We start from the raw sequence: 22,575 nt of genomic DNA, 5'->3' as shown, positions 1-22,575 counted from the left end.
ATATCAGACATCCCGCACTGAGAAGCCCGCTAAGACGCGATTCGGGGGAGAAAAGCAAGATCCGCGTCATTAAGGGAATCGTTAGAGGCTCGGTTTACATTTTACATATTTCACAAAAATGTACAACCAAGTAAAAACATCACCAGTTATCTGTGATAACAATGCAAATTTTTGTCAGAGAGCGCATGAAGATTCTGTCAAAATCCAAAGTCGCTCAGGTCTTTCTTTTCTTTTTTTTTTTCCCTCTCTGGCTTAACACCCTCAGCTTATTGGCACTTTGATTTCTTTCATATTTTTTCCCTGAGAAGTCACACAGGCTTGTGGAGTCAAAGACGGTGAAAGGTATGTTTGCCACGAGGCACGGGAACACGTGTCCCCATAGCCTGCCAATAGCTCATCAAACACACAGGCCCGTGGATGGATGGAAGCCCGGCTGGCGTTTAGGACGTCTAAACAGCATCCGCTCTGCCACACAAACCATCAGTGACTCCTGTTTACTTGCCTCAGTCAGAGCCACAAAGAACAGCCCCCTGTTTCCTGACCATTTTCTGCACATAAACGCACAGCGATGACAACAACGCCACCACAAGGTTGCATTTTTTCCCCTCATACCTGCTCCTTTGTGTTTTACAGTAGCGCTCTGACAATAATTTTTGCCGCTTTACAGCCTCAACTTTTTCATTGGATGACAGAACGTAGCCCCTGCAATTTCCCCCTACCTCCTTCATTTCCCCGTGTCTTAGCCCTGTGCCAAATTTGTCTCTGTGCCATTTTAATTACAGCCAAGGCAATCTTTATGGTGGTATTCTGCGAGAACACCAATCTGCAAAAAAGGTGATAAGTAGAACCGCCACCCAGCTTTGGTATCAGTAATAAACAGACACTTAATTGAATAATTTGACCTAAGAGGCTGATCCTGGGAAATAGCATGTTGGAAAAATTATTTTGAATATTGAAGACAGTTCAGTGTTTTGCATGACGCCTGCAGTAGAAGAACACAGTGGATTTGGCTGCTTGCCCGCCAACTCACCAATGTGGGCCATGGTGAGTCTTTACGGAACAGATAAGTGAGCCTTTGGTATCCTGGAAGCACTCTGATGTGTGTGTGTATGTGTGTGTGTGTGTGTGTTTTGGAGGGGTGTGGGGGGGTTGGCGGGGGGTCACATGTATGCATGAGTCTGTGTGCAGGCGTGTGCGTGCATGTGTCCGATATGTACGAGGGGGAGTGAGGGTGGGGAGGTGTGTGGAGGGGGGGGTTGAGGCAAGGAGTGTGAAGTGTGCCCACTCGAGGTCCATCTCCAGCCAGCAGCCACATGGGCACATCCCCCGCGTCCCCCTGCCCCAAACACACACACACACACACACACACACACACACATACATAAAAACACACACATGCACACAGCGGCTTTCCGCAGAGCCTTAGAGACAATGACTCGCGGCCCCTTCCTGTTTAAGGATAGCTGTCAGAGGATGATGGCTCCGATTCAACACTGCAGCAGGTTTGCACAGAGCTCCCTGATAAAACGGAAAAAAGCAAAAGCCTCCACTCTCTCCCTCTCTGTCTCTCTCTCTGTCTCTGTCTTTCTCTCACTCTCTCCATCACTCTCCCTCTCTCTTCCTCCCTCTCCCTCCACAGTTCAACACTGATTTGACTGCTAGCATAATTTTGCAGAGGAGACTATTTGCAGATGCAGCAGAGTTATCAATCCGAACAGACACACAATCCGGGTCCAATGTCACTTCTCCTCATTATGTTAATGGTTAATACATGCAAATGAAAACATTCCGGCAATTTGATTTCTTTGAAGATAGTTTGCATATTGTCTTAGCCATAATGATGGTACACTTTCTCCCCAGCTCTCGATTTATGCAAGGCTAGTTAGTTCATTTTTATCAGCTCTGAGTTCATTTCTAGGGCTACTGGAATGTGTTTTCCCCTTCCCCTCACTATTTAACTAATTAGGATTCAGGTACCATAAGCAGATTTTTCACGCTATTGGTGTTTTTCTTAATTAAGAAACAAATGAATTCTCCCCAGCAAAATAGATGGAACAACGGGATAGGGTGCCAGGGGCCAGATGCGGCGCTTCTTAATTAGAAGTCACTCCATTGTCTGAGGTTTTTTAATGAAGCTCCAATCTAAATGGATATCAAAAAAGCTTCTAGTGAAGAAGAAAAAAACACACACACACCGGCCATTTAAAATAATAAGGAAATAAAGATAATGAAAGACAAAAGATATGTACTGGCAGCCCCGGCTCACACCTCCAGTTCAGTGCATGCAGTGCTCTCGTCACCTCTGCATGAGCCCTATTAAAACAGCTCGATCCCTCGCCTGCCCCTTCCTGCCTGCAGCCATGTCTAATGTTCTGCCAAGCCAACAGTGAAACACTCTCTTTTCAAGTTCCCATCAAAGGTGGAAGTTTCATTACCCCGTGGATGGTTATCAACTAACTATTTCTGAAAACTGTTGCAGCTGTCAACTTCCTGTCTTGACTGGGAAAAACAGTAGAGGCTAGCGGAATCCATGCTTATCATATCAGTGTCATTTGTGATAGGCTGATGTTTTGTAAACGGAAAGCCAACGCAAATTTCCAATTAACTGGAACAAATTGTCACCTAAACACAATATGGAAGCTAGAAATGGTGGCTAGCAATTAGATTTGAGCACCTGGGATATATAGACGGTGTGAAAACAGTGCAGATGGAACAAAACAGAAGTTTTTGTTTTCAAGTTAATTTGCTGGAGGTTTTTTTTTTTTTTTTTTTTCCCTATGAAGCCCCATCATCTCGGTCAGCCTCGGTGATGCTGCTGTGCTGGTGACTGAAGGCGATAACATCGGGGCTGTTTTGACTGAAATAAAACCCGTAGCATGCCCATATGTGCTGCCAACCCCATCAGTTCTTCTTCAGACGGCATGGCTTAGGAGCTCCCAGAGGATGGGCCAGTGCCCACTGATACGGGCCCAGCAACCATCTTGTCCAGGCCAAGTATCCCTGCGCCCAGGGGCTGTGCCATCAATGCCATGACTTGTGCCAGACTGGATCCCACCCAGCAATCCATTTCAAAGGCTTTTTTTATGGATCAGGTATGCAGTGTGATTTTCCTTTCCCTTTGTAATGTGCCGTGTCAAAGGCGAGCTAGGCTGACTTTAAAGTCATATACTAGTTTTTTCTGCCTTTCATTTGGGAAGGAGACATAATTGATTTCTGACTTTCCAAATGTCAAGTTGGAAGAGATTAGAAAAAAAGAGCAATGTCCTAAAAATCAATCGGCAATATGGCGTTGTTGATTTAGATGGTATTTAGTGTTTTGGGCGTTTATTTATAACTAACTCATTAATCAATAGTGAGCAAATACTGAAGTATCTACATATATCATCAGATAATTCCCAGGGGAATTTGGCTTTTATGGAGCAATACCTTACTGAGCAATACATTTTATTGTCTAAATCAGCCAAAAGCATTAAAAGATCATCACTTCATCATTTACTCATGCAGAATATTTGAGTGGAATAGTATTTACTGATTAATTTCTCCGGGTTCATGGAGTGAAAAGCTTTTTTTTTTTTTTTTTAAAGAAGTAACTTTCTTAATAAAAAGTCACATTTTTTAAACACCTCTATTTATCCACAAATTACCATAATCCTCTGGATGTTCACTCGTGTGCTCTCTCTCATTTAGAGCATTACTTGTTTATTTATATCTGTGAATGAGATTAGAGGGGAAGATTACACACGCAGACACATGAATAGCGATCAAAGACTGGAGGATAATGTAAGTCTTTCAGTGATTGCTCAGCTCTTTTCAAATCTACCGGTGGAGTATTAGAACAATACAAGTGGCTGTGCTCCATATAGTGTGACAACAATAATACAAAATCCTCAGGGAGTGAACCACATGTAAACACTCCAGATCAACACACAGTACACTGGCACAAAGTGTCCTCTAATGCAGCAAAAATTAGCTTTGATCCTGACGAGGGCATGGCAAAGTAGCAATCAGTTCAGTGAAATGACATCACTTGTCGGACATGAATGCAGGCTGAGACACGCGTGGTTTAGTATCTGTACAAAGAAATGTGTTTTACAGCCCTCGCTGTTTCTAGAAGCTCAACTGGGGAACATCTGCCACCAGTAAACAAGCAACATTATGTCCTTCTGATTATTCCGAACAAAAATGTGGACACAAATATGACTCTCCTCCTCTCCTGACTCTCTCATCCAGATGATTTATGAAGAACGTTATGACAGCTGAATTGTCTTTTTTTCTGTCTGTCTGTGTTGCAGACATTTGGAGGAAGCACTGGTCTGGCCAATTATCGGTGGCAGGACAGAGAAACCTGTCACTCGGATACACATGACAAATGAAGAAGGGACAACACAGCAAAACACCAACAAATGAATCTTAAAAATGCACACATACATGCAGCCATGACAAAAGCCGACGGCATCATCCTGTAGTTTTGACAAACAAACTTTGCAAGGAGAATTTATTTGCAGCTGCAAATGAAGGGACGGATCTTAGGACCAGTTGGCTAATTATTTATCCTGCTGGCTTTATGGCTCTCATTAATTTCCCCCCTCTCTCTCTTTACCTTCCATTGAAAGTCTGAAGTCAACCTGCATCTGGTGCTGATAACGCCGGGGTCTCAGCAGCCTCCCAGCCTCCCCTCTAACCCACCCACACGCACCTCCACTAGAGAAAAGGAGCAGCTTTCATACACACCCACTGGATAATGCCATTAGAAATAGCACTCTATGCTTCAAATCCACAAAGATGTGCTTGCTCAAGTAGGAAAACATATTGGGAATAGGTTGAGCTGCATCTCTTAATTCAGCGGGGTCTGAGGGAGGACTGCTATATGTTACCATGCAAAGGAGAGAAGGAGCTTGATGGAGACAAACCACAGGAGCAGAGGGATGTAATGAAATATAGGGCGAGTTATTGAATCTCAAAACTTTAGTACTGACCAAAATGTTCCCAAAATGCTGCAAACTATCAAGTTTTGAAAGTTGACACTGATCAGATTGTCAGTCTTGTTTACTTACTCTTTGATCCAATATATCCTTATGTAAATCATAATATTGCTCATTTTAAACAGATTTTATGTAGGCAACGTTCTTCTAAAGCTGCTTTGTGTTGCAGTAAGCCACAATTGAACAAGAATGAATTTTGTTATACATAAAAGAAATCTAAAAATATGTTTATATTCCTCAAAGTGAGGTATTAAAAAAGTATTGGCAGTGGCATCAAAAAATTTCATCAAAAAAGTTGGACTTAAGGCGAGTGAATTATAGGGTTGTTTGTATTTAACTGGAACTGGTAGCAATTCCATCTCTCCCTTTTTGATTGTCTCACTCTTCTTCACCCTCTGTCAATTGGGGGGGTTGATTGAGATCAGCCCAATCTTGGTGCTTTGGTGAGATCGCACCCCAGCAGGTCTGAGCTGAGGGTATGTGCCACTCCCTAATGGTCCAATCTGGCTTCCTGCACCCTACTCCCTGCCTGTCCAACTTCCATACTCCCCAACTCCTCCTCCTCCTCCTCCTCCACCCGTAGCTGTCCGTCACGTTCACCCCACCACAACAATGAACGCCAACCCCTCACTTGCAAGGACCTCATCGTCAATCCACTGACTAACCAAACACCCAATTTGAGCCATTTCTTCCAAGGAGTGAACTGATAGAGACTCCACACTGGTCACACTTTCAATCGCAACAGAGACACAGTGGGCGAGAATTGCTGAAAAGCAAATATTGTCGACTTCTGCTGACTTCAAACAGCAGTCAGATGGCAGAGACTACCTAGGCAGTAAAGAAGCTGAATTACACACAACACAAGAGAAAGGGCCTAAAGAACTCTTGGTGATTCCTTTCATGTTTGTCTTTACAGGGAACCCAAAGCATTCATTTCTCTTTTTCTATGCAAAGGAAGGTAAACATGGCACTCTCTGCAGGCTCATGAAATTGAACAGTTTTGAGCATAACGGCCGGTCTTTTCTTTCTTGTGTTTCAGAATTAGATGTGTTAGCTCTACCGCAGCTTTGGCATATTTTATATTTTTTAAAGCTAAAAAAAAAAAAAAGCTTCAAATAGGAATTCCCATTTAATTCATGATACATATTTCATACAAAATCTGCCACCATTCCATTGATGTGCCATTCCAGTAAACTCTATTTGAAGTTTTCAAACTGAACTTTTGCTCAAACAGTTCAACAGACATATGGTACAGGTCAGTGAATCAATGAACACACACACGCAAACACACAAACTTATTGCCAGAGGAAACTTAACCCAGTTAAGTTCTGTTTCAGTGTCTACAATGCCCCGCTGATGCTCTCTTGCAGTCTTATTGGGCTATCAGTGCTCAGGGGTCATGAGCCTGGCCAGTCAAGATAAAAGAAACCCTGATGAAATGAACCATGCGGGAGCAGAGAGGGCTGCTCTCTACTGATGGGAGAAACCCAGTCACTTTGAGAGGTGAGACTGTAACAGTGTCGTATTGACCTGAGTGACCTGGCTCACTGCTTGAACTCCACACTCTGTTTAGAGACAAGGGCACAGACAACAGGCTCCTACTGATATAATATGAGTGTTTGGCAGTCACAACTAATAATTAACGACGGTTTCTTTAAACACAATTTTGTTCTTTTAATATCCATTCAATAAATATGTATGAATTCGATTTCTATGTACACATTATATTTGCATTAACAATAGCATTGCTATTAATTTTCCTGCTCAACACTGTGCTATGCCACTATGTTCTCCCAGATTATTAAAGTGCGATGCTGTTTTCATGTTGTCATATTTTGGCTGCCATAAGGTCAGTCCTTTACTATATATGTTTAGCTATAAGCTTGTCTAATATTCTTATCATGTGTTTGTTGTTCCAGATACATTTTTTTATAATGACTCCACATTAACCAATTCCATATTAAAATGAAGCTTAAACAGTAGTGCATCATGACACAATTACAGAATAATCTGTATAATAACATTCAGAAATGAAACAATATTTACATTACTTTTGGTACTTAAATACATATTGCTGTCAGTATTTTTGAATGCATGAATTTTACTTGTAGCAGAGTATTTTTATAGGATTGTTATTACTACTTTTATTTAAGTAAAAGGATCTGATTACTAGGACCAGGATAGATGTAGCTGCTAAAAGCATGTATTAGCTAATTTGATTGAATGATTGATGACCTGACTGATGGCAGATTCATTTCCATTATTCTCCTGAGCACATAAAACACCTTCCTGTCTCTGAGCGGTGACATTTTACATATTCAGACTGAATCTGACAAAGTTGACTGACAACAATAAGGGCAGTTTTCAATATTCCATGCCATTTAATAGAGCCAATGACACAAATCATTATTTACCACTTTCACATCAGAGACATGCACTGTATCGCTATCATTGAGCTGGTCAATATACATCACTCCCCCCCCCCAAAGGATTACACCTCTTATCTGAAATGATATTCAATAAAGTATGACCGCAGAAATACAGAGTGGAGTGTTCTTGCTTGGATCTGGCTTATGCTGTGAAAAAAAATAACACTTTATTGGAATTAAGATCCAAGTCAAGATTACCTGAGGAAACAGCAGTTAGATTTCTGTTCCAGTGCCACGTCCTACACTTTATTCTCTGCTGCTTGGGGACTAGACCACAGTGTACTGTTTCCGACAAGCCATGGGGGTGTAATAGGATGCCTTTATGAAATATATAGAGACGCACCAGCACCTTCCACAGATCATAGCATGAGCTAGGGCATTTGGTGAGCCTAGCAGGAGTTTCTGTGCATGTGTGTGTGTGTGTGTGTGTGTGTGTGTGTGAAAGGCAGAGAGAAAGAACCAAGTGCCCGGCTTATATTTTGGCCTTGCTGAAATGCCCCACAATCCAAAAAGTCAGTGAGGCAACAGCAAAACTTTCCCCAGGTCCCTCTCTGATGCTCCACCACCGTAATATCATCAAGGTGCACGGGATGATACCACTCACTCGTTTGTGCTGCCTAATTAGCTGCTGCAACTTCCCTCCCCACTGCTGTGCCATCCATTCAGAGCTTCTAGCAAAGCAGCCATCATTAACTACAGTGGGATGAAGTTAACTCCACCGCTGCCAGGATGTTAAACTCTACTGAATGTGGTCTGGAACAGTAGCAAGGTGGTTTCATCTCTTAAACAGTCTTCTATAGTTTAGACGCCACAGCTGTCATTAGATTTAAATGTTGTATATAAAGTGGGTTTGTGGAATCTTCACCCAAACGCTGAAACAACTGCCATCATTAAACATTCTCTTCTCATTTTCTGTGTTTTATTTTTCCCTGACATCAAATCCCACAATCACACACATACACACCGCACACACACACACACACACACACACACACACACACACACACTCACCCACCCAGCCCTGCTCTGCTCTGTATAGCTTTTCTTTTCTCGTCGGGAATTTGATAAAGCCTTTAGTGAGTGTGGTTAGAGCACTTGGGCTGAGGATCTGATGAGAAGTGTGGGGTCTGTCGGCGCTGTCACACACAAACACTCACACACACACACACACACACACACACACTCACACACACACACACACACACACACTGTAAGTACATTCTAATTAGCTGATGTATGCAGGACCTCATCCACATTGGAGGGGTATCAAAAAGCAATCAACGCCCCATCCCTGATGAGCTCAGAGAGACACAGAGATTCACATTGTCTATGGAAAGATGATGCGTGGCTGGACCTCGACTCGGCTTTCCAAACCACCATAATGCCATGCAATCACAAGACATTATGCACAGATCTGAACCCCAAAGCCACAGGATAGAAAAAAAAAGTAAAAGGGAATATTGAGTTCATCATTCAAAAGCCTGATGATTATGATGGTCGCTCTTGTGAAATGCTGCTGTGTAGAGCCAGAAGTGGGAGAATTGGCCTGCGAGTGCCACAAAATATGGTTATAAATGCAGAGGAGAAACATGTTTAAAAAACTGTCATGATCAAGTGCAATACAGCGCAGATAGCAGAGAAATCAGTAGTTAAGATGACAACTCGTTGCCATGGAAAACTGAAAAAATTCAAAGTCAGCAGTGAGCGTGCGAGGAGAGAAATTTATGAAAGTGATTCTTCTCAGTGGAGAGAAATCAAATAGAAATACAATATCAACCACAGCAGAACTCTACGTTATCAGCATGAAATGTTGGGAAAAATATGAAATATCCTAAACACACAATCTCGGATTTTGTCACCCATTCATAATCTAATTTGACCTGAGGCCATACAGCCGATTCGTTTCAGTAAAGACCATAGGTGTTTTAGCTGCAGGCTCCAACAGAGAGGCATGTGTGTCACACAAAGACCATCGGTTAGCGACGTACCGAAAGGGACTCTGTATCACCATCTTATCTTCAAAGGACTGGGCAGGGGCTCAGGGGAGCTGTGCCACCGCCTCGCCTCCACACAGACACACACAGAGGGGGGATTTGGACCTGCAAGCAGGAACCAGAGATCTCTCGGCCGGCACCCAGGCCTGGACCCTCCTCCAACTCGCCCGCGGAGAACAGGCAGGGTTCCTGCACACGCGGCACGACATCAGTGAGCTGATCCTCCCCCCTTCCTCTCTCTCTCTCTCTCCCTCCCTCCCTCCTCCACTGCAAACCCCCTCCGCCGACTGCCTGCCCATTTGCTTCCTGGCCTCAGCTTGACGGAGGGGATGGGATCTGAACTCAACTTAGACGCAGAGTTTCCACATTTCACAGATGGCTGGGAGAGGCTTTGCATGGAGGTGAGGAAACAGAGAGAGAGAAAGAGGGAGAAAGAGAGAGAGAGGGAGCCTCATCGCCAGCGCCGAAGCGGGGCCGATTTCACACCGTGGTAGAGTGCGCTAAAGCAGGCCGCCGTTAATCCACTCACTGAGGGGAAGGCCTGGAGCTATTCCGCCGCCCGACCGCCATCTCCCTCCACAAAGCCATAAATGGTGCATTATACAACTGGGCTTCAGAGACACTGCTGATATGCTGATAGGTGGTGGACAAAGACCAAAGCAACCACAGGAGCGGAGCCACATGCAGGACTGAGGGCCTTAGCGCAGGAGCAGAACTGCACACATGTATTCAGGCATGATCTCTCAAACGCTGTACCCGCTGAGGTGTGGACTGTTAGAGTGCTATATCTGCTCTTTTGATCGAGGTTAGTTCATCCTCAGGATTCAGCCTCGAGACAGAGATGGACATGCACTAACACTCCCTCTTCTGCTCTCCAACAAAATAGCTTTTTTTCCCCCCCTCCCCATCCCCACAGTGAATTCATATCTGTAAAGTTACCAAAAGTCTTGAAGATGAGTCTTTGAACTTATAAAAGGCAATCATTTTGAATGAAAGGAGACAGGAAATATATAAACATGTGGGAATTTAAATAAATTGCCACAAAGAAAATCACAGAGAGGGCAGTGAATTATGTAATGATAAGACAGCCACCAGCCTAAGCCACAAAATGAGATGTTTTACATGAAACGAACAGCGGTCTAGATTAGAGAGCCATCCTGTTTAGACATGAAGCCAATTGGGTTGATATCACATGTAGAGAAAATTTGAAAGATAAGTGGGAACTATGAGAATTGTTATAATCCAACTGTAACAAAAAGCTGAAGTATATTGGCTTTTCCCCCCAAGAAGCACTGCACGATAAACATCTCCGATGAAAGAAGTTCATTACTCGTGCGCTGTGTAATGTAACATGCTGTGTTATGAGTCTATGCCAACCTACACTGAGGCAGTCTCTAAATGAAGCCTCAGGCATTTAATGGACATCATTAGGTGAAAACATATAAGAGATAATTATGGTAATTACAAATCCCTTTTATTCGCCCTGAGTCTTTGACAAGAAGGTTGTCATATCAACCACTTCAAACAAACAAAGAGTTGTTGTCTCTTACCCTAAATGATGTCCGGTTCCATTTGGATGGGAATTGTCTTCGGATTATCCTTTTTATTGTTTGGTTAGTGGCTCTGAATGGAGGCTACATTTCTTTCAATGAAAACTTGATTAAAACAAGTGATTCACAATAGTAGAATTTGACATCCATTTGCATTGCCACTTAATTACAAGTGAGACCTTGATCTTGAAAGCAGCCCCATACAAAGCTAATGGACATGTCTGTTATGTCTATTAGAGATGGACCCTCTGAGGAACCAAGGCTTTCTATTTAATATCAGACATCACTATGGGCACCCAAGGCCTGTCTTATTAAATTTCAGCTCCATAACAATAGCGAAAGGAACAAAATGACAAACACTGGCAATATTACAGCTTTTTCTGACCAAAAAAACATCCTCCAAGAGTTTGTTTTGGCTAAACCTAATCCAAGTGTTACTGTTATTTTGCCACACGGGGTCAAACCAAGAGCAGCCCTAGTCGCTTCATCTTAGTGATACATGATCTAAGCAGCAAGAAAAGATGAAATGCGGTATGGAACATCTTTATGGAGAGAGTGAGCGGCAATCGTGAAAGACTTGGGTGTTTATTTACAATATGCATCCAATCATCCTTTGTCACCGTTCCATGTTCGTCTTTTTCCGAAACCACAGAGAGACACTCACTGTAGATTCCATTTTTGGCCTCTTTGCTACACAAACTCATAATATGGTGCAGTCTTATCAGATCTTGCTTACAATAACAGATTCGCTTCAAGTCAAAGCTGTTGTTTAACTTATTCAATCCCATGGGAAAATTCAGTTCAAACAAGTCAGAAGACATCTGCCAGTCCACAGCAGTTGATGATGTCAACGGGTCCCTGCTAGTACCAGATTCCTCCACCACTTTCAATCATTCCATGTGAGATTACTGCAATAGGATATTACTGTACAAACTATGACCATGTGTCCTGCTGCCACAAAGCTTAGCAACATATTACAGTTTGTCAAAGCAAGCTATTGCAAGGGAGAGATAGATACAGAGAGGAGGAGAGAAGCCATTGACCTTTGTGTCCTTTATATTTGCCTAGCTTCCAACCCCAATCTTAAGAGTGAAATCATCTGATCCCAAACTAACTGTCAACTGGCTTGTGATGGTGGCAAAGCCAGCGGACATCAATCAATCAGATTTTCTCCTCGTCTATCAGAGGAGGCTTTTTTTCCTGTTTTGCTCGGGCTTATCATCTGACCCAGTTGTTATCCTGTTTCTGAAGCTTAAGAAAAACTTGATTATGGTCAAATGTATGTCTCAGAGATTCACAGACACATCCTAGACTGAACCAGAAAGGGGGAAAAAATATATTATCAGTATTTCACCACAGAAATGAATGCAGGATGTAATGATTGTAGTTTTTCAAAATGAGGCTCTTAATTCTACACCCATGCTGGAAATAAGGAGTTTGAGCCACTTATCTTTGGTTTTCAGGAATGCGTGAACCTAAGATAAAAATCCAATCTGATATCATAAGACAAAAAGGCATTTTAGTTGGCTACAGCACTTGCTCAATGTCAACAGTTTTTAGTAATTACTAGATAAGCATTCTCTGAAATACACAGAGAAAGAAAATTGGCTGATTCTGAAATAATAGTGGCTGCATTTCTCTCTGGATGTTTACTCTGTCACTTCACAAAGCCTGCTTTGAGATAATAAGAAGCAGGAGACGTGTACTTTGCAACACGTCATTCCTTTCGTCACTGCCGAGTATCCCACAAACTCTGTCTAATCTGATTTGCATAATTTACTCGCAAATATAATCGATCATCATCAACTCGCTTCCATTGGAATATCGCTCCATTATGGCTATTTATGTTGCAGTGCTCTCTGCTAATCACATGCAGGCAGATATGGCCTCTGATCACATGATGTGTAAGCTGTGTTGTCAACAGCTTTACCAGCTTTGCAATGGTGCAAATCAAAATACAGCCTCTTTAAAGTATTAACATGTTTTGAAGTTTGTTTTACATTTTCAGCATATTTGACATAAATTGTTTATCTATTTACAAAGCTTTGTCATTACTGATTTTCCACTGAACCCTTAAGATGCTATGTGTTTTGTGCTGTTCGTCTAGCGGAAAATGCTGATGTACAAATTGAACTGAAAAGCTTGTTACTTAATCCTCTGTTGCCACCTATCCCTTAACTATAGCGCCTGGTGCATTTCATCCCAATGCAAAGTTCTGCATTGCGCTGCCCCCCACAAACACATCCTCAGTAATTCCTGCCAAGCCAGAGATTTAGACTGAACAGCTATTAGGGCGTCACTTTCTGGTGTGCCAACAACTATCCTGCTCTGTAAATGGTGCTCACCAAATTATCCCCTTATTTTATTATCCTCTTTTACAAAACAAAAAAAAAAAAAATCAGTTATTTTTTAATTACTGAAATAATTTATCTACTATGTGGGTGAAGTCAAACTCATGGCTTGGCCAATAAATTGACTGTTTACTATTGCTGACAACATATTGTGACAATGCCTGCTGCAAAATGTGAGTCATATTTTCAAGGAGTCCCTTTCCTTCCCCTCATCCAAGATTCAGTCAAAACCCAAATATGAAATTTGACATATTCCATGAAACTGTTTTGATTAACTGTGGCTAATTAAATTGAAATAAACAAAAAGAATCTTAATAGACACATAAAAGTTATTTATATCACTGCAATGAAAGACTGACAGATTTCCACCCGTGGACTTTATTTCTTGAATATGTGCAGAGGCAAGTTCCTGTTGCCTCTGCCATGCAGGCTCAGAGCTGTTTCTCTTCTGGGCTATGGAGATGTCAAAGCATCACACAAATGTGATGAACCCAATATCCATATCCATGATACATCAAAACCTCAGGATGGCACAAAAATAACTGCAATACCTCAGGAGCAACCTCAGAAATCCCCTTAATTGAGCAATATCTTCATTCCTGATCCATGTGCATCACCAAGGTGAAAAGGGACTGTGCAAGTTAAATGAAAGAAGAATTCATGATGTGTGGCGGCCTCTCTTACTCACCCTGGCTATTTCCCCTCTTGGCAGGGGCCAAATAGAGAATGTTAAATGAGGCAATTGTGTCCCGAAGGCAAAAAGAGGAAGAAAAAAAAAAGCAGGCAGTGCCCCTGCTCTCTGCTCCAACCCCGAGGAGCATTCTGCAGCATGATGAGGTACATCCAAGCACCCGGGCCTGCCGCTACCCAAATAGCTCAGACCAGACCCAACTTCCCATGAGAACAGGCTACTCCTCTCTTTGCTGTATACAATACACATGGAACATGACCACTCATTATTCAAATCCCTAATCAAGCTGTGGTTTCATTCATACACTGCACAAGTAAAAGAGATGTGCAATGGCTGCCTGGAAAAATTTTAAAAATAAAAATTGAATTTCAGCAAAATCTCAATATTCTCTGACAGATAGCACAACTTTAGGGCTTCAACAAATTATTATTCTTGTTATTGATTCATCTACAGATTATTTTCTCATTCATTGTTTTTTCATAAAATTTTTAAATATCTTGTTTTGTCCAATCAACAGTCCAAAATCCAAAGACATTAGTGTATTATCATAGAAGACATTTGAGAAGTTGGATCCAGTTAATTTTCCTTAAAGCTTAGTCAATTATCAAAATTGTTATAGATCCATTTTCTTTCAATTGATTAATCAATTTAGATCAATTGACAAACTGTTTAATCTTTGCACAACTTTGCCATAATAATTATATCATACAGTAAGGAGCATCAAAGCTGAGTTCCCGGATATAGGCAGCGGCCTGTAGAAATACCAGGATGTAGAGTGTGATCTGTTAACATTCTGTGGCGGTGGTTGCAGGAAACTGATCTCCCCTGCAGTCCCACACTGTCAGCTATACAGACATACTCCACGGTGACACCTCTGATAATCAAAGCTTTGTCTGGGTCTTAAAAGGACGTACTTGAACAACAGCGAGACCAGAGGCCCTCTTTGCTGTAATGGCCTTTGGACATCAATATTTAAATCTTACATCTCTGTTGTGATTAGAATGCTGCCTTTCTCTCTTCCCCCCCCCCCCCCCCCCACCTCTCTCCTGAAACAACAAGGTAGGGGTGAAAAAAGGCTTAAATCGATGATCTTTGAGTCTAAACTAGATTCCTAAGCAGTTTGCCACTCTCAGCAGCAAGATAAGATAAACTCTCTTTGACCTAAGAGATGAAGTTGCCATGACGATCAGGGAGTCCACTTTCTCTATTGATATTTTGCTGATGTAACAACAAATGGAACTAGATCCTGCTCTTGATAATGGTGATTAATTAATACCAATATTGATCTCTACAAGCAAGAGACAAGGCTATTAACTTAAAGCAGGCTGAAAGTCAATTGTTACCCGGGGGCTCAATGGACATCACTGATATAAAATCTGAATAAACAGAGAGGAGCACGGTTAGAGACTGAAATGTGAAGTTAAAAAAAAAAGGAAATACATAAACAGCAACTGTAAACATACTACCAGATTTTGTTTTGGAGCATATTTCTAAAATTAACATTTTGCTCACACTGGTGACAGTTACAGTGCCTGAATAAAAAGCACAATGGTGACAGTTTGGACCAGCGGTTATTGGAATAATAGCAGTGGAATTCAGGAAAGAGGAAGATAAAGAGGAAACTGCGTGAGGAAGTGACCTCCACCTTTGCAGCAACCCTGCCCACATTTCACACTGCTGTCCAGGCACTGCAGGCTACAGCGACAGAGAGGGCAGGATTAGGCACCGTCAGTCCATCGCCTGCCAACCAGCTCATCCAACACATCACACAGCACTGTTTTCAACAAAGGAAACAGCAGCTGCTATACATTCCCCTCCCTGTAGCTCCAGAGCCTGTGACATAAGCAGTAATAGCAGCGCTGTAAGTACAAAGACTTTCGCTACACAAAAAAACATTTTTACTTTAGACACAATAGAAAAAACATTACAACGAGATGACATTCATCTGCATTGTTGTTTTGTGTCAAAAGTGAGGAGGCAATTGGGGATCCTTCAGCTAAGACGAGGCAACAACACAAGCTGTTATTGGCAGGGAACAGATGTTTGAGGGAAAGTTGGCATTCAACAACCATTCTTCTTCTGACAGAAATCCACACGAGAAACACAAGAGACACGGCGTGATTGTCACCCAATGAAAGAGAGACCCTTAAATATACAGGGAAACTGGCATGCAAACATTTTTTGATTTTACACCCCCAAAACATCTGACTACTAGAGTTGCCAGTGTTTGTGGGCAAGGGTGAGACGCAGCGTATACAACTTCCACAGCATCGGCACAGTTTCCATATCCAAGAAGGCAAAGCTGAGCTAAGTTGTAGGAAATATGGATGAGGAGTATGTTCCAGTGAGAGAAAAAAAAAATTAAATTAAATAAAAAAAACCATCAAGCTAACAGCTCTGATCCCTCTGCTAAAACACATAGCCACATGCTTGTCGCACATACTGTACATGCACTAATGTATACACAAGCAAACACACACACAAATTCAGATACACAGCCAGGATGTTGGCAGTCAATTCAGTAAACACTCCCTTTATCCCTTACTACTGTAATCTGCCTCTGATAAATGCCCCTCAAAGATAGAAATGTCACCTGATATGATAAACAGTATGCTGACGTTACATAAAGTGGCCTTATGCTAAGGAGTTGGAAAGATTAACTGTGGAGCAGAGATGGAAAAAAACTGTCGCTACGATTCAAAAGAGAAGAGTTATAGGGAATCTTGTTTGGCTCTAGTTAAGTTCCAAACTGACTAGATGAGAAAAGAAGGAACCGAGCTGTAAATAATTACGACTAAATAACCACAAAACAGTTTAGTTTTGTGGTTATTTCTCCAAGATCATATTCCTCAAAGGCTCTCATACAAAATATATAAGTAAAAAAATAGGATAGAAATAACAATATTAACCAAAGCACCACTAGTCCCTGTTCCAACTTTATCCACAAGGTATTATGGGTAAAAATAAGCATTACTGTACACTGCAGTGAACCAGCTTTACAGATGTAAGATCACTATCATGTGAGTAGATTAGGCATTTTGACAGTATGACATAGTGGTAAGCTCTGGGGACTTGTGCACTTGCCGCTCGGATGCTATACAAACTTACAGTAAAAGAGCAGTATAATCACTACAGTATGGTGCTTCATTCTGGTTGGACAATGTCGAGTAAAAGAGCCACAGGAAGCTGCATGAATTCTCAGACGTTCCACACGGTGAAGACAACAGTAAAAGGGAGAACACTAAGTCAGTTTAATAAGCACATTTGACATTAGATGTCCGCGCATGGCCTCGGAGGGCCGCTTCAATATGTTCCCATAAACACTGGCGGAGGCACGCTCCCTACATCATCCAGATTCCCCTTTATGCCGTGAAACTTTGGGGGGCAATTTTACAGAAAAATTACTCTGAGGGGCCTGGTTTCAATTCAGCCTGTTCATATCTTTCCTTCCTATTAAGCATCAAAATGTTCCTCCTCTCAGTACGAATAGAGGTATGGACACCACCAGCAGCCGGGGAGAGGCGAGGAGGAGGGAGAAAGGGGGGATGGAGGGGGTGGGGGGAGGACAGGGCGGGAGGGAGAAGAGAGGATAGAAGGAGCTTGGTGGAATTCACACATCATATTACAGCAGCTAATCGCAATCCGCAGAGCATCAGCGATATTTTCATCATTCCTGTCAAATTCTACTGACCCGCCTTGGAATGGCTAACAATCTGGGCAATTTATTGGCATATTGGCATGGGGTGATAAGGCTAAAAACAACAGCAGCTAGCAGCTGGCCCTGGGAGATGAGCTGATAACATTGATATGTGCTCCCACACAAAACACCTCCACCACTATCTCCTCTTTCTATCAAACTCTTATTACAATAAAAGTGTATGGGGTTTTTTCGCTTTCTTGGAAAGGCAACAAGGGGAGGGGGATACAGAAAGGAGGCCAGAAATATATATTTATATATATATAAAAAAATCAGATGTAACGTTTCACAGAAAAAAAACAAGGGGGGAAAATACATAATTTATCACTGTATTATCGGGATATCCAGGCAGCCTAATCAAGGAGCACTGAGTGACTATTTTTTGCCTTATCATCCAAAGTGGTGGAAACGGAGAAGGAATTATCAGCCAGCTGCAGATTGCTGGGCTGGAATTTTAATGGTAATAATCGGGTTTCTGATGGTATATCTTCTCTGCTTATCTTTCCCATTATCTGGCCTTATCTCCCCAGTCATCGGAGCAAATTAATGGTGCTCTTTCAGCATCGCCTTTTTATCACCGCTCAGAGAGCACCCAAGGGGAAAGAATAAGCAAAATATTAAAATACTGCATAAATCACAATTTTAGATAACGGTCCAATGTATGCAGGAAAGGGGGGTGGGAGGGTGGGCTGCGCCCAACAACCTTTTTGTCCTTTAGAATGACTGTCTGTGCTGACTTTCTGTGCAATGCCTCCTCGGCCTTTTTTTCCCAGAGTTCCCGGGGTAGGAGAGAGGATCTAGGCTCCTCGTGACCTTTTCTGTTTCTAACTAGAGCTTGATTATACGGCTGCACACCAGCTCCATATTAACAAGATCTTACACATGACATACTAATTCACACAAGGCCAGGTCACAGTGATGAAACCGCTACACAAACGTTCGACTTCCTTTGCTCGACAACAAAATTTGGATGCCACAATGGGATTGGTCCAAAGATGAGTGGGCCTATCACGTCATACGTTGTCGTGCTTCTTTGTTGATTAGAAATGGTTGCGGGTTTGCGGTGGATGCCAGCAAACACAGAAAAATAAACTGACAGATAGCTGTTTCTATAAAATAATTATTTCCCTTCAGAGTTTATGGCAACTAGACTGGACTAAGCTATTCTAAACTGTGTGAAAAATAAGTAGAAAAACGATATTTATTCATGAAAACATTTCAAACAATATGTAATTTAATGTAATTTAATGTTAAACTGGTTGATATTTGATGTTTTTCAATCATTTTCACTTTAATAAAATGTACAGTATAGTATTAAAAATACTGCTAAATCCATATTTTTTTCACCTAAAGAAGCAAGAAAAAAAAAATAGATCTAGAGAAAAAATTGCCTTAAAAACTTTTAAAATTTTCTACGAGCCATAAATAATTAAGAGATGAACAATAACAATTACATGTTCAAAACAAGACGGCACACAAACCGCTCCTGTCGCACAATCTGTCTCACACAAATGTAATAAAAAGCTCTTGTATACCAACATGCACATATCCTCATGAATGCATGCATGTGAGCTCACACACACATGCAAACACACACACACACTCACACACACACACACACACCAATGTTGCCTTAGCTCTGAATTGTCCATAATATGTTGAAGCTCAGACAAACAGTATCATAAACACGAGACAAATTACTGCAAGTGGGTTGCTATTTGATATTTTGACCCCAAACTAAGCAGCAGCAAGAAAACACACCGTACAGTGGACAAACTAAACACACACACACACACTGTACACACACACACTCTACACACACTGTCAGCTGTATTTGAGATGTGAAAGTGTGTTTATGCCCATATGCTTGTGTGTGTGTGTGTGTGTGTGTGTGTGTGTGGGTGTGAGTGTACAAATCCCCACGTATTTATGTATGTCACTGAACTACAGGCTTTTTAAAATTGTGAAAATTATGAAAAGCTCTTTAGAACCTTTCATAAAATATATTTATTATAAGTACAATTCAACTATATGAATATGACACACTTTTGAATTAATGTAGGCCATGAGGTTATACTTTATTCATATGTTCTGCATTAAAAACAAATAATAATCCACTCAATTTCAGGACAATAGTATATATAACTACATATGTATAAATTCATTCACAATTCATCTAAATTTGAAAAGCAAATATGTGTAAACTTAGTTACTGGGAGGCAAGGTCAACACTTTCCCCAGAGCATACACTTCAAGAAAAATTAAAACATGCCATAACTTGTCTCACATATGCTCTTTTACATCAGTACCACGAGCTACAACCACTCACCAATATTCATACCGTACACGAGCTGTTATTGTAAAGTTAGAAAAAGTGTGTGTGCATGTATTTATATACATACACCTGCAAGTGAGTGTGTATGTGTAGAAGGCAACAAAAAAAAAAAAAAAAAAAGAATGCACGGGAGAGTGTGTGTAGGAGTTGGAGTGTGTGTGAGACACGTGTGTGTCTGTGTGTTACAAATAAAAACATTTAACAGCAATACAATTCAGTAACAAACCGGCTTTTTAAACCAATCTCGTAATGCAGCTTTGTTATTAATTATTGGCCTGTAATTTATAATTACTGCTGATTATCTGACATAAAAGGCTTCAGAAGAAGATTCTACACGTCCAGTCAAAGTGATGCACTGATGCACAATTTAGGATGAAAACTAGAATAGAGTAAAATCAAACAAACGACAAAATAACTTCATTTTGTCACCACTTGACAGCAGTGGTAAAACTTTTCAGCCAGCAGCAGCAGCAGCAGCAGCAGTGTGGGATTTGGATTGTAAATCATCTCTTCAAAAACACAAAATAACTGCGGAGGGAGAGACTGGAGCGTATGGACCGTGACAGGCAACACATGAGTGGCGATACTTGAGCGCTGCTGAATCAGCTTCAGAGTGGTCAGTATCATTACAATATTCTGCAAACTCTAATCAGCTGGGAGACGCGGTGTAGCGGCTAGACAACATAAAGAAAAAAAAAAACTTACGTTTGATCTGCCTGGGGTTGCTCTGCTTCCTTCGGGACATGCCTGCTGTGCGGCTGGTCAGTGAATCCAGGTGTAGTACTGACAGATCGATAGGTTTTGGTTCATCCAAGCAGCCGGTTTTGGGGTTTTTGTCTGATGGAAATTGAGAAAGAAAAAGAAGAAGGGGGGCACCAGTACTTTTTACGCACAAGTCTATCGTTCCGTCTGTCTTTCCTTTATCTTTCTCGTCTCTCTGGCTCTGGCTTTGGCTTTCCCTCTCTCTCTTTCTCCCTCTCTCTCACACACATACACACCCTCCCTCCCTCTCTCTCTCTCGCTCCCTCTCTCTCTCTCTCTGTCTCTCTCTCTCACTCTTTCTCAGCACCGTTCTCCGTGATGAAGCTGCGCTTCGCCGCGATCCGCACGGACTGACTGGGGAGGTGAAAGCGTTTCGCGCTTTTGTTTGAAGATAAGGTTTGTTCCTCCCCGGGTACCGTAGCCGCGGCTTCGTGAACTTCACTTGATCCACAATTACTTTTACTTCCAGTTATTAATTAGCGTCGCCCCAATTAGCGGCCGTGTTTTGGGGTAAATATAAACGAAGATGGAGACACGCTGAGCTCCAGCCGGTGATCATCATGAGAAATCATAGTGACATAAATAAATAACAAATATAAATAAAAATATCAGTCGCCTGTAGGCTATTTCAGGTAAACATAATTTCGCACCCTTTTCTCTCAAATGACTGTTGCTATCGGTTTGGTGCTGCTTTAAAATGATTTACCTGCCAAATTTTTATATCATTCTAAACTCTATTACATTAAAAGTACAGGTTTAGGGGAGAACCCTCCAAATACAGCATATGGTTCTACTCCTATCACCAACAAATTTGAACCTATATTGGTTAAATACACCCGGATTACCCCATTTACAGCTTGGCCACTCAATCCCCCATAATGCTCTCTGATAGTTGATCTGCATTGAGATGACATGACCTCACATGGCTTGACCTCTTGGCCAGGAGCTGAAAGAAGAAACCTGCAGTCTAGATTTTTTTTTATTTAAAAACACTCACAAGATATATTTACAGTTATTCTAAATATATAAAACACTGGTGTAAATTCTAAGAATGGTATCCAACCTTTTAACAAAATATATTAAAATTGGCTATCAGTACACATAGTGAATTTCCACTGCGAGGAAGTAGATTTTTTACTCTGTTTATTTATCAATATTTAATAAACTGTCAATCAGAGTGTGAGCAGCTTCTCTTGCCTACAATTAGTCTGCCTATGGACAAGAAAAATATTCTGAATATTTAAAAAAAAGAGAGAGAGAGACAGAAAAAGAGAGAGTCTTCGAATCATTCAGATTTTGACTGCCATGTTCTGAATAGTTGCCCAAACTGGAAATCACTCTCTTCAATTAGCCAGTTGGACTGCCAAGGAAGACAAGCAAGTGGCCTGTGAAATTATCTTGTAACCCAATTCCACAACTTTGGAATGGAGTCTGAAACTACAGAATAATTTATGTGGCAGACGGGTCAGCGATGGGTCACCTTGAGGAGAGCATCTGTCTTGCGAGCCTCCTCGGTTTGTCTCTTTCCTGCGTTTCCCCTCCCTGTCCTCTGGTGGCTAAAGTTTTTTTTTCTTTCTTTATTTCTCCCCTCTTGTACAACACTGGTCATGATACAGTGATGTCATGGGACAGTCACACTTTGTTACATTGTGCATCCTGACAGCTCCTGATAGAGAACGAGAATCTATTCAAAACAAAGATTAACTGAGATTTCAATGAATTAAAAAGAAAATAATATAAAATAAAAAATACATCAAATAATAAAAATCATTAAACATAAAAAA

General features: G+C 41.5%; 1 protein-coding gene across 3 annotated transcripts in view; it reads right to left on the bottom strand.

Moving 5' to 3' along the window:
- Nucleotides 1-21,646, bottom strand: part of zfpm2a (zinc finger protein, FOG family member 2a) — a 118,622-nt gene extending 96,976 nt beyond the window's left edge. The window contains exons 1-2 of one of the 3 annotated variants that reach the window (XM_042424589.1): nucleotides 21,086-21,646; nucleotides 20,735-20,866 (exon numbers count right to left, since the gene is read on the bottom strand). In XM_042424589.1, the coding sequence (XP_042280523.1) occupies nucleotides 20,735-20,774 (40 nt within the window). In that variant the 5' untranslated portion in view covers nucleotides 20,775-20,866; nucleotides 21,086-21,646. Of the gene's footprint in view, nucleotides 1-20,734; nucleotides 20,994-21,085 lie in introns of those variants that run through there. The other 2 variants (XM_042424590.1, XM_042424588.1) reach the window with 2 other exon arrangements.
- Nucleotides 21,647-22,575: the final 929 nt, after the last annotated feature.

The sequence above is a fragment of the Thunnus maccoyii genome, chromosome 10 (assembly GCF_910596095.1).
Source record: "Thunnus maccoyii chromosome 10, fThuMac1.1, whole genome shotgun sequence".
Lineage (NCBI taxonomy): Eukaryota > Metazoa > Chordata > Actinopteri > Scombriformes > Scombridae > Thunnus > Thunnus maccoyii.
The sequence above is the reverse complement of the archived record's forward strand: the minus strand, read 5'-3'. Positions and strand labels throughout refer to the sequence as shown.